Source organism: Trichosurus vulpecula, chromosome 1 (genome assembly GCF_011100635.1).
Source record: "Trichosurus vulpecula isolate mTriVul1 chromosome 1, mTriVul1.pri, whole genome shotgun sequence".
Lineage (NCBI taxonomy): Eukaryota > Metazoa > Chordata > Mammalia > Diprotodontia > Phalangeridae > Trichosurus > Trichosurus vulpecula.
In genome coordinates this window covers 153,149,566-153,162,230 of record NC_050573.1, presented here as the reverse complement: position 1 = coordinate 153,162,230, position 12,665 = coordinate 153,149,566, and the positions used below count along the sequence as shown (strand labels likewise).

At 34.1% G+C, this 12,665-nt stretch overlaps 1 protein-coding gene across 3 annotated transcripts in view; it reads left to right on the top strand.

The window, feature by feature from the left end:
- The window catches only part of DPY19L4 (dpy-19 like 4), a 56,309-nt gene extending 45,802 nt beyond the window's left edge, over window positions 1-10,507 (top strand). For all 3 annotated transcript variants that reach the window (XM_036759365.1, XM_036759377.1, XM_036759372.1), the window contains 2 exons: window positions 4,218-4,376; window positions 6,009-10,507. In XM_036759365.1, the coding sequence (XP_036615260.1) occupies window positions 4,218-4,376; window positions 6,009-6,173 (324 nt within the window). In that variant the 3' untranslated portion in view covers window positions 6,174-10,507. The remainder of the gene's footprint in view (window positions 1-4,217; window positions 4,377-6,008) is intronic.
- The last annotated feature ends 2,158 nt before the right edge of the window (window positions 10,508-12,665 follow it).

The window sequence follows — 12,665 nt, the reverse complement described above, 5'->3', positions numbered from 1 at the left end:
CTCACAAATTTTAGGAGGGAAGTGGCCACATTCCCACAAGGTTACCAGCATTTTCACTCTAGCAACCACTTTCTAACTGTCAGTGATACAGAGTAGAATTTTTGCTTTGATTTAGATTCTAACTTTTGAGGAATGAAACTATCACTACAAATCAAGAGGTTATTTGCCACCCTGCTCCTGGCAAGTTCCTACAAGTTTATGAATAATTAAAATACCCCATTACAACTAATATACCTTTGTGCCAAGCTCACGAATTGAACCAGAAGAAGGAAGAATGGGGTGGATTGCCTTCTGGAAATAGCACAGTTCTTTTAATGATTCCATGCTTCTCCCTGAAACACACTCCATCTTTTTAATAGTAGTATTGCAGTCATATGTGGCAGTGAGTTATACAATTCCAGTCTATGAAAAATATAAATTGAATATAATGAAATGGGTAATGGTCAGATGCATGGTAGGTATGAGCAGGCTGCACAATACATTAAAAAGGAAGAATTACAAATTATATACAATAGATGTATAAAAGTTGTCATCCGAGAAATACATGACTGGAAACAAAAGATTGGCTAATCACATATTGAGAGCAAGAGATAACCAATGGACAGTTTGTGTCCTCCATGGATATCCACAGAATAACAAAAATAGACAAGGAAGGCACCAGCATGTTTGGTGGGACTCCCTGTGGTAAATTGATGTGAAGATTTGGAAAGAATGGAACAAGATAGATAGGCATGGATGAGTTATGACGTGCATCCTAGGAGGATGGCCTTGCCCACCTGGGTGAATTCCTGGATCCACTGAAATACTCAAGGAGTTTTACTACTTCCTGTAGGAAGGTGAAGGGGTGAGGGATTATTATTTCCTCTGTTGTAGTATACTCATTTCCTCTAGAGAAAGGCCTCAACTTCCCTATCAAAAAAAAATTACAAATACAGAAAGCCCATCTTTTTTATGAATTGTTGCCCATCTCATCTTTTGGGTTCCTTTCATCAGATTTCTGAAGGAAAAAAAAAGCAATTTGCCCCTCTTGCTACTTCCTTACCATATGCTTAATTATTTAACCCTTTAAAATCTCTCTGCAGTCCCTTCCACTCTTGAAATTGTTTTGAAAGTCATCAGTGACTTCTTAAGCATGGAATTTAGTGACGTTTTGTCAGTTCTCATCTTCCTCGACCTTTCTACAGAATTTGACACTGTCGTCCGTCTCTGCTTGAATCTTTTGTCTCTCTTCCTTCCTTCCATGACACTGTTGTCTCTGACTACTCCTCTGTTTTTTATTGCTGCTCCTCCTCTTTCTGTCCTAAATAGTTAAGAATATCCTTAGGCTCTTTACAGTCCTTTTCTCATTCCCCTCTATAGTGCTTCCTTGATGGCATCCTTGATTCTTTGAATATCCCATGTGGTAGCTTCATTGACTCTTCCCCAGCTCTTATTGTTCGTGCCAAGTCAGTGACCAAGTACTATAGTTTTTATGCCATGCTGGGAACATAGTAGGAACTTAATAAATGTTTATTGACTTAAATTCTAATACTTCAGAATCTCTTGCATCCTTTCTTTCTCTCTGTTGACGATAACTAACCTCAAATAGACCCCCATTTCTATCCTTCTAAACTACGATAAAACATTCCTGCCAAGTCTTGTCAATTCTACCTCCCTGTGTCTCTCATCTGTCATCCTCTGTTCTCATAGCCATCATCCCTTCTTCTCTCACACTATTGAAACATCATTTTAACTAGACTTCCAGCTTCTTATCTCTTTCCAATCCCTTTCTCAGAATATTCCCAAAGTATTGGTCTGTCGATGTCACTTCCTGATCCTCAAGAATTTTTAGCAGCTCTCTCTTGCCTCTTGGATCAAATATAAATTCCTCAGTTTAATATTTAAAGCCCTTCACAATCTGGTTTCAGCCTGTCTTTCCAGACTTACTTCATATTACTGCCTTTCATACACTCATATGTTCAAATTAACCTTCTTGCCATTCCCTGAACTTGACCTTTCATTCTCTTACTTTTAAACTTTGATAAACTGTTCCCTCTGCTGAAAATGTACTGTTTCCTCACTTCCGCACCTTAAGATCTCTAGATTCTTTCAAAACCCAGCTTGGGTACCATTTCCTACAGGAAATCTGTCCTGATCCCCCAGTTATAATTGCACTCTCCTCAGATTATCTAGTATTGCAAGATAATACATGGCAAGGGCCATATATTCTGTGTTCCAACCAAATGGGATTATTCTCTGTCCCCCCCCCAAACACTGTATTTTCTTACCTCTGAGCCTTTGATCAAGCTTTTCCAAATGTGGAAAATGTCCTTCCTTCCTCCCTCTTTGCCTATTGAGTTCCTGTCTGTCCTCTTTAAAACCCAATAAATACTACCTCTTCTAGGAAGATATCCTTAATCTTGTCAGTCATGATTTTTTTCAGATGGGACCCCGTTTAATCCTTTTAAAAAAAAATCCCTCTATATGTACTTATGCTGGATAATTCATGTTTATTATCCATCTTCATGTACCAGACTGTTAGTTTGATGGGCAGAGGGGACTTTGTCACCTAAATACTGTATCTCACCTAGTGCCTACTGAGCATTTAATAAATGTTTCTGTGATTTTTTTCCCCCACTACCATTGCTTTAATAATCATCAAAAGTTCAAATTATGGCAGCTGGGTGGCTCAGTGGATAATCAGGAAGTCTCATCTTCATGAGTTCAAATCTGGCCTCAGACACTTATGACCTTTGGCAAGACAACTGTTTGCCTCAGTTTCTTCATCTCTAAAAGGAAATGGCAAGCCACTCCAGTATATTTGCCAAGAAAACTCCAAATGGGGTTAAGAAGAGTCAGACACAACTGAAATGAATGAATAACAACAAAAAATTTAAATTGCTAACCCCAGACTCTTCTGTTTTTTTTATACCCAAATTTCAAGTCTGCTGCTAAGGCATTCGATTTATATGTTTAACCACACTTCAGATTCCACATTTCCAAAACGGTTACCTTCCCCCCTTCCCCCAAATCAGCTTTTCTTCTTGCCTTCCTAGTTTCTATTAATGGTACCACCTTCTTTCCACTTAAACTAGGTTAGAATCTTCTTCTATTCGTTCCTTTCTTGCCCACCATAGTCAATCATTTGCCATCTCTCAATTCTATTGTTTTCTGTCATCTTTTCCATTCCAATCCCCAATTCAGACCATCATTGCCTAATTTAAATTATTTGCCATCTCTCAATTGTATCTTTTCTGTCATCTTTTCCATTCCACTACCCCAGTTCAGACCATCATTGCCTAGAATTTTAGGGCTGAAGGAAATTTAGAGCTCATCTAGTGTCTGTCAGTGTGATTGGAATTATTTTCCATATCCAAAGTGAAGCAGAAAGCAGGGAGAAAAAGAGCTAAAGAAAGGGAGAATTTTAATAGGGTTTTTCAGGTCCCTCAGAGTAGGGTCAGGAGAGTTTAAGGAGTTTTCCAAATTCCCATAGCTGTGACTAGAACCTGCATCTGCTGACTTCCACTTCCAGTCTAACATTCCAAACCTAATTTCTGTATTTTAATTATTGTATGTAGAAGCATTTCAGATTCTATGATAGGCATAATTTAGAAATTAGCACTTACTATCTTATTTAAATATGGAATAATAATTCTCTATGATTCAAAAAACATCAAACAGCTGAAATTATATATAACTATATCCAAGAGAAAGCATGAAAGATATTTCTCTCGGATTTTTTTCTTTACACTAAGTGACTTATGCTTGCTACCTTTGCCACATTTTCTTTACTCATTTCTTTGTTAATTACTTTGGAATATAAGTATGTATTTTCTCTCAACAAATTGTTAATCGTAATTTTTTTAATTCCTTTTTGGCTAAGTGCCATATGTAGCATATAAGATAATAACCCTGTGTCTCAGGAAACTTAAAAGCAAATTATATATGGATAAACTCTAAAGGGGTATTGGAAAAGATGATCTGTAAAGTGCTTTCTTATTATAACTTCTAACCCTAAGAATTGCATTTTGAGCAAATTGAGCTCCTTTTCCAAATTCTTACAGTACTTAGTCTTCTCCCACAATTAAACCACAAGTTTATCACTAGCAAAAACCCCATGGAGGGTGCTTTTGGGCACCCACAGATCTGTGCCCAGAGGTTTTGAGTGAGTAAATATTGTATGGTTGGTATTTCCATGCATTCTGAAGTCATTATTATTTTGTTCTGTAATCTGATAGATCTATCAAATCTACTCAAAGCGGTCTGCTGAAGATATTTATAAGATACTTACATCCTACAAAGCTAACTACTTGATTGTAGAAGATGCTATCTGCAATGAGGTGGGAACCATGAGAGGCTGTAGGGTTAAAGACTTGTTGGATATTGCAAATGGCCATGTAAGTAACTGTTTGGAAATTTAAATACTTATGCTTATCTTAGTGTAGGGAAATGAGGTTCAAAAATTGATTTTCAGGCTTTATTTTTAGAATTTACACTTAAAATACAAGCAAAGAAATACAATATTTGTTACTGTTACTTGAGATTACAAACTTGGCTTGGATGTGCTAATTTAATTTATGCATTTTTTTAAAATTTCTTTTTTATTTTTAGTTTACAACACTCAGTTGCACAAGTACATTTATTTTAATTCCTTATTCCTACTAGGCTTCCTTTCATCCTAGTCTGCAATAAAACTTTCTCTTGTATCAAAAAATGATAAGGGAGTTGGGATTCTCTGGGAGGCACACTCAGAATCATCCTTGACTTCAGAACAGGTCTATGATGTGAACTTGATTCACTCCACCTTGTTTGCCAGCAACCAAAATCTCGCCTATTCCCTCCCACCTAGTAGCATACTTTGTCCCACATCCCTGGAACAGTTTGTTGGGTGAAGATTGGTCCTCTGTAACTTTGTTTTGCTTTTCTTCTTTCTACTTTCCAAACTATATAAATAAAATACTGCATTTATGTATAACATCTCTTCTAATTATGTCCTTTAGTTTTTAAATGACAAGGTGAAATTGTAACAGTTCACTAGGTAATTAGCACTTGGCATGATATCTTATTATAAAGCATTTCTTTAAAATAAGTCAGTCATCAGGGACTACAGAATAGTGGGGTTGTACTAAAGAGGCCTGACTTATGTGGAGCTGAAAAATTCACCAGCATTTCCACTTAGATTGTGTCCTTCCCATTTCTTGTTTGCTCTCACTCTCTATTTCACCTTGGGTAAATAATTAAGTGTTACAGTTTCAAATGTCTTTCATAATGGACCTGAACCTTGAATCTGTGGTTCCGATAAGAGTCCAAAAAGGAGAGTGGAGTATAAAGTAGACTATCTCCATATCCGCCACTCATCCAAAGTATAAAGATTGGTCTTGGATAAGCTGCAGTCTTACTTTCTCACTCAAGTAACTGAGAGTTGACAATAACTATATAATTAAAAAATTGAACCTTATGGCCATTTCTCAGTATTTGTTTTACTAGTCAAATCTGATGACCAGCAAAAGCTGACTTATGAAGTCAGAAAGGCTATAGACTCTTTGCCTTCTTAATTTTGAAATCAAAGGAATAATTAATTTTGATTTCAGCAGTCCTGTTGTGGAGCCCAGATATTCACTAACTTATATAGTGGCTATGCCTTGGTGATCAAATTAAAGCTTCTCTTGAAGAGTAATAGGAAGGCAGTGTGATTTAATAAAAAGACTTGGAATCAGGAGAAATGAGGGTTTGGATTGTGCCTCTCACCCTACTAGCCACGAACCTCAGTTTCTTCCTCCGTAAAATGGAAATAATACTTTTAGTGCTTACCCCAAAGGATTATTGGGAGAATCAAATGAGATAATAAATGTAAAGTGTTTTGCAAACTGAAAGTGCCTTAAGATATCAGTTTTTAATATTAAAATGGCATATAATCTATGTATATCAGTGATGTAGTGTTCACTGAAAGTTTTGCTGCTTGTATTTGATTTTCCCCTAGAACGGAAGCAAACATTTTTAATTTGCTGTTTTGTATTTTTTTGGTATAGGTGGTTTGTGAAGAAGGTGACAGTTTTACCTACTCAAAATATGGACGATTTTGCCATGAGATCAAAATTAACTATTCTCCATATGTGAATTATTTCACTAGAGTATACTGGAATAGGTCCTACTTTGTATATAAAATCAACACTGTGATATCCTTCCAGTCCTGAAGAACAGTAGAGCCTTCTTAAGACTGATATAACATGAAGAGGAATGGGATGCTATCTTCCTACTTATGTTTTCTTTTGCAAATCAAAGTTTGGACATTTGAAATGGTTATTTTCTTTTCCCTTTGCTTGTTACCAGACCTAGAGTTTTATAGGCAATATGACATCAAAACTTATGATGTTGATAATGTATCAAATCTTCCAGTTTTTACTTTACCAGTAATATCTCTTTCTTTTGCATTGGTCTTTCCATATTTTACCTCATAAAATACTATCTTCCCTATGGATGTTTATCTAAATAAAGTATATTAGAACCCCATTATCACATGGATTTGAATATACTGGAGGTCAAAACATAAGTACATGCAGTGAAACCTTGATCTGGCATAGTTGGTCTATAAGGGAATTATTCTTGTACTGTATACTATGGTATATGACTTTACCAATCCGTATAATAAAAAGTTACAGAAAACGGCAACGTAAAGATAAATAGTGTAGTTCTAAATGGGCATTATACAAAGGGAAGTAGTTTTTTAAAATGACATGAAGCTTTGTTTTTTCTAGTGTCCAAAATCAAAATATTTATGATATTCATACAAATAGTTTGTTTTTTTCTTAAATATTGCCTATGAGTACATTACTTTCTTAATATATCCACACATAACACAACATTTTAATTCTGTATTATTAATATTAAGTAGTTAACTTTTTATCACAGTAAAGTGATCATACATTTGATACCAGTGTGATCATGATAAAACTAATTATTGGTGCCTACATTTTTAATAAGCATTTCAAAGGCCATTACCATATATTTAAAATATAAATATTATAAATAAAATCTGCTTAGATGTTTCTTGTCAGAATTTTTAATGCAACTTAATCTGTTGCCAGCTACTATAGTGGTACAAATAACTTTGTCTTAACTTCTTGTCTCCATTAAAGAAAATTGAAGTTCCTAAATTTAACCTGGCCTAAAATGAGACTTCATATGCATTAGAAAGACTTAAAATTACTCACAATCTCTGCTCTTAGCTACATCTATGCATACATGGTTACTTATATTAAAAAAAAACTGCAAATAAATTTTTTGTCATTTAACAAGTTCTCCTACAAACATCAATACTGAAATCTAGTAATTATAATCAGCTTTATAGATTTGTAATTTTTAGAATTTACAGGTCTTCTTGTAGTCTCTTTAAATTTTTGTTTTATTTGCTTACAGCATTTGCTAAAATGTCAAAATGTTTTATGAACAATGGCAATCTGTAGATATATTATGTTTGGGATGTAGAGATAATGCTTAGTTTTTTCCTCATATTCTTGCCAAGAATTTTTTCAGAGTGTTTAGTTATTAGAATAGTGCTAAAATTATATCACTACCATTAAATACATTAGAAGGAAAAGTCATTCTGTCTTCATTATGCATGAATGTTTTTTTGAAAAATCATGTATTCTTTTCCTGGCTATCAAATGCTGAGTGCATTCTCTATTGATGGAGTTGTCATGAACATACTTTCAGTTTCATTAGTCTTCATTTTCACATATATAATTATAATTATAGTAAAGCATCTTCAGGTGGTATAGTTCAGTTTAACTATTTGTACTTCTTTGGTAGTGAGTTGCTAGTCTTACTTTATACCTTATGACACTATTGAACTTGTTAACTGGACAAATATCTATCATGCTTCACTGCACAAGAGTGTCAGATTACGTAGTAAAATTTCTATAATAGTATATGAGTTGAGGATGTCAAAAATACTGTCTTTAAGAGCAATCTATGTCTCTGTGTTAGGGGGAGAATAAAAACAATACTGGGAAATTGGCCTCCCAGTGCAGCATCAAAAAATTAGTTAGCTTTCATTGATCTGTTCATTGGTTATCATTGATCTTAATCATTGTCTCATGTTGCACTGAATGGGTTGGAGGTCTTTTTAAAAACTATAATAAAAATTTTCTTCTACTTCCACTAATTGCTTTCTTAGACAGATTCTTTGATAGATTTGAAGAAATTTCTAGTTGAATTTAAGAAAATACATTCATGCAGCAACTGTTACAAAGGAAAACCTGAGCTCTTTAATAGAAAAGATTATGTTGGACATTAAATGACAGTTCAATTTTAGTACATACTAAAGCCACATCAAAATCTAAGAAACTGGATAGAAGTAGCAAAGCTATGTGCTGATTTCTGCCTATGAAATAATATCCTCACTTGTGTCTTTGCAATGGTAATATGACCTTTCCTTTATATGTCCCTAGCAATACATAATAAGCAATGTTCATAGTTTTGAAAGTGAGAAGTATTTATGAAAGAAATCCAAATATACTTTACTTTTGATACTTTAAACTTGTTAAAAATAAGTGCCTTGATTACCGTTTTCAGTTTCTCCAAAAGTTGTTAATCTATTTTTGTCCACTTTCTCCAGGCAAAATTATAGTAATATTTCGTTAGTAAGCTGATTTTCTAGGCAGTGTCCTATTTGTGTTTGTTATTAGCATTTATGGTTGGGTAAAAAAAGGTGCTAATACTTTTAAGGCACCTATGCTAATTAAAATATTTTGGTTATTTGGTTATGTTCCAGAACTGCAGGGTATAAAATAAAAAACTAACTTGCACATTTAAGAAAGCCTATTGCATCAAATATTTGTTAATCAACTCTTAGCAATTCTTATTCCTGATGTTTTTGTTAGGCTTACTTTGTTTCAGACTTCCATCTGTGTTGTACATCTGCAATACATGATTCGAATTGTGTCAGTCTCAGCTGAGATCCTTTTTAAGGATGACTGTCCAAACCACTAATAATTATATAACAGTATGCCAATTTTTATAGTTTCAAAAATAAGAAAAAATGCTGAACTGGAACACAAAAGGTGATAGTCGAGTCAGAAAAAGCTTTTGCACATAGTTATATCCTTAATCTTAAATCAATATAGGCTCAAGCTTCTTTGGATTCCCATTTAAAACCAAACTGAAGCCTTATGAGAATTATTAACTTACAATCATATTTACTTTTGATGATTTCATGGAAATTTTAGTCCTTTTTGCCTTGGAACTTTTAAGTATTCCTTTTATATGACAACTTATGTGCTTCACTTTACACAGAGGGCATGTGCTTGGAATTGTATATACATTGATTTTTTTTTTCAAATAAAAATATTTTAAGTGCACTGAGGAGTCTTGCTATTGAAAGGATCCTTGCTTTTCATCCTGTAATTCCAAGAACCTTCTATAAAGGAAATTAGGACTCTCTAATTTATCCTTTGTGTCAGTCTCAGCTTTTTCATGTAGAATTTACTTAAAGTAAATTATACCTGCAGCAAATTATTATTAGTACAATTCCTTGAATGCAGTAGAAAATATGAATGATAATCTAAATGAATAGCCCAAATATTACTAGTATTAATTTGATTCCTTTACCTTGGTGATTCTCAAATGATAACTTGTGTCCTTGACATGCATTTCTTCACCATTCTTTTGGTTTTTAAGTACAAAGGTTTTTGATATTGTTTTAGAGAGCTAGAATATATATGTGTCTCCTTAGTTTTAGATTCCAACATCCATGGGTGTCAACTGTAGGAAATTTAAAGTGAAACTGATGTAAGTATGGATAATATATCTTTAGAGTAATACCTCATTATCAGACTATTTTGTTCAACTAAAAATTGAATTTAATCTAGAAGTTCCAAAGGGATGCTTTTCTCAACTCTTTCAATGGCCATTAAGGATTATTTAAGAAATGTTTTTTGTGTGTCATAATTTAAAAGCCTAAAAGATTTTGTGGGACCAAATATACTGACATGACATAGAGATACTTTGTAAGCCAATTATCATCAACAATCTCCTGGTGATGAAGCTTAGATTATGGTGTATGTAAACCTCTGTGTAGCTCTTTCACAGGTATACATGCTTCTGACACTTAGCAATGTCAAAATGGTATTCATGGAATGGAGGCAGCCCGCATTGCTTCCTGCTTGAATTAATTTGCTAATATATTACTTTCAGTTTTTTCAGCTGTCATTTTCCCATTTTCTTTTGGGATTTGTACAGATATTTAGGTGTGAGAAGGCTCCTCAAATTTATGCTAACTCTTGGATCAGAATACTTGACAGGAATGTTTACTTTTTAGTTAATGTTTTCCTCCTCTATTAAGAGGCAACATTTTCATCAGAATTAAAACTAGTGAACATATGTCTTTTAATAGATTTGGGACAAAAGTGTTTTACCTCATATTTTGTAACCTTATAAAACTAATTCAACAGAAAGGGACTTCTTTACTTCATGATAAATTAACCTACTTGTTTTCTGTTAATCCTAATAAAGTTGATTTTGGACTTTTCATCTGTGTTTCACTTACACATGGGTTTTAAACTACTATGAATGATTATAAAACAGCACTACCTTGCAAAAAAAAATCAGCCAACAAATTTTAATAAGATGGTAGAATAGAAGAAAAAATCTCTAGCACAAAAAAAAAATGTTCAACAAATGACCAAATTCTAAATTTTACACTAAAAACCAAGGGACAAAACTACTTAAAAATACAAATAAAATAGCACTGGAAATACAAATGCAAAAATAATGAAAAGTAAATAGATTGGCTAATAAACACCTCAAAGTGGTTCAGATGATCAAGAAGACCCTTTGAAAAGATACAGGAAAACTTGGGAAAATCTGAAACAGTATATAGGAATTAAAAACACCAGAAACAGAAAATGTCAAATATAGTAGGAAAAAGTTAAGCGAATGATAATTTTAAAAAATATTTTGAAAAATGGAGCATTGTCTGAATATTTCGAAAGTATCCTCAGAAGAAAAAACTTAGACTAATTCCAGACAATGTTGGGGGTGGGGGAGGAGCTTGCTTCTGACAGACAAAAACTATTTGTCGGTGCTCCCAGACAACTCTTCCATGACATTACATAGTTGCCGTTCTACCTTAATCGAGGGGGTTTCCATACCAGGAGTTTATCATTCATGGTGTTTGGAGGGTGAAGGGAAGAAGAGATAGCTAAAGTCCCAGAAATCAACAAACCCTCAAAGGATTTATCAATGATTCTCAAAGAAAGACCTTTATGAGCAGTTGGGAGGGATTTAACATCTTTGTTAAATGAGTACCTAAGCCTGTCACTTATAATCAAATATTAATAAGGTATATAAAAAAGTAGGATATGAACTAATATGTAAGAAATAATTTCACACTTTTAAAAGCTGATAAAATACAACTTTAAAATGAGTGAAGACCCCAGTCACTGAGCCTTCACTGAGGCCTTAGCAGCCTCTTGCCCCTTGCTTTCCTACACTCAGTCCCTCTCCACCTTCCCCACTGGCCTTGTACCATTGAAGAAAAGGAATCATGTGTTTGCAATCCAGAACCTTCACTCAACCTTTTTGCTAATGGAAGAGTGATGACCTGCTTCTTTGGCTGTAGATAATATCTATGTAGGAATTCAACAGAGAACCCTCACTACTGTCAAGGGAATTGCTGATGATTACAATAAAAAAACTAAAGGCATTTAAGAAGAAATTTGTCTGCAATGATAAGGTAATTGAGCATCCAGAATATAAAGAAGTAATTTAGCTAAAGAGTGACCAGTGAAAGACCATATGTCCTCATTGAGATAGTATTGGCTGAGGACAAACAGCTGAAGTTTCATTAGTGCTTGTGATTCACTCAAGTTTAAGTCAGAATTTCCTTGCAATGAGTAGAAAAATTCCTTTCTGTCCTTGTCACAAATTTAAAAACCTCATAGCTTATTTAATGTAATCACATGGGGTCCACTTTAACATGGACTAATATGACTCCTATAATGAACTGGAGAGAGAGCTGGTAATCCTGTAAATAATTCTCTTTAAGGAGAACAACATCTTAGTAGGTTTAAAAGGCAGGAATTTCATTTGGTTGATCAGAATTAGAAATGTGAAATAGGCTATAGGAACTATTTCATTTTGCCAATATTAAGAACAAAAATTGGGGTTCAAATTAAATATTTGTGACATTGAAGGCAAATGGTCCAAATCCTCCTATAAAAAGTAGTAACAATAGATTTTTAAAGTGACATTTAAACTTGTGTGAATCAAACCACATAAATTAGTAACAAAAGCCAAGAGCAAGAAGAAATAAATACATAGTAACAGGGTACCTCAATAGTAATAATAGTAATAGGATACCTCAATATTCCATTATTACAATGTGGCAAACCTCATAAAAATGTAAAGAAGTTGGGCAGCTAGGCGGCACGATGAGTAGAGCACTGGCCCTGGAGTCAGGAGGACCTGAGTTCAAATCTGACCTCAGACACTTGACACTAGCTGTGTGACCTTGGGCAAGTCACTTAACCCCAATTGCCCTGCCTTCCCCCCTGCAAAAAAAAAGTTACAGATCTTTGCTATTTATTGAGAAAGCTAGAAATAGCATGTAGAGAACCCCACTCTACCAATGTCCCACTCTAAAACTTTACAACCCTTCCAGTGTGCTCTCTAGAATACTTGCTCAA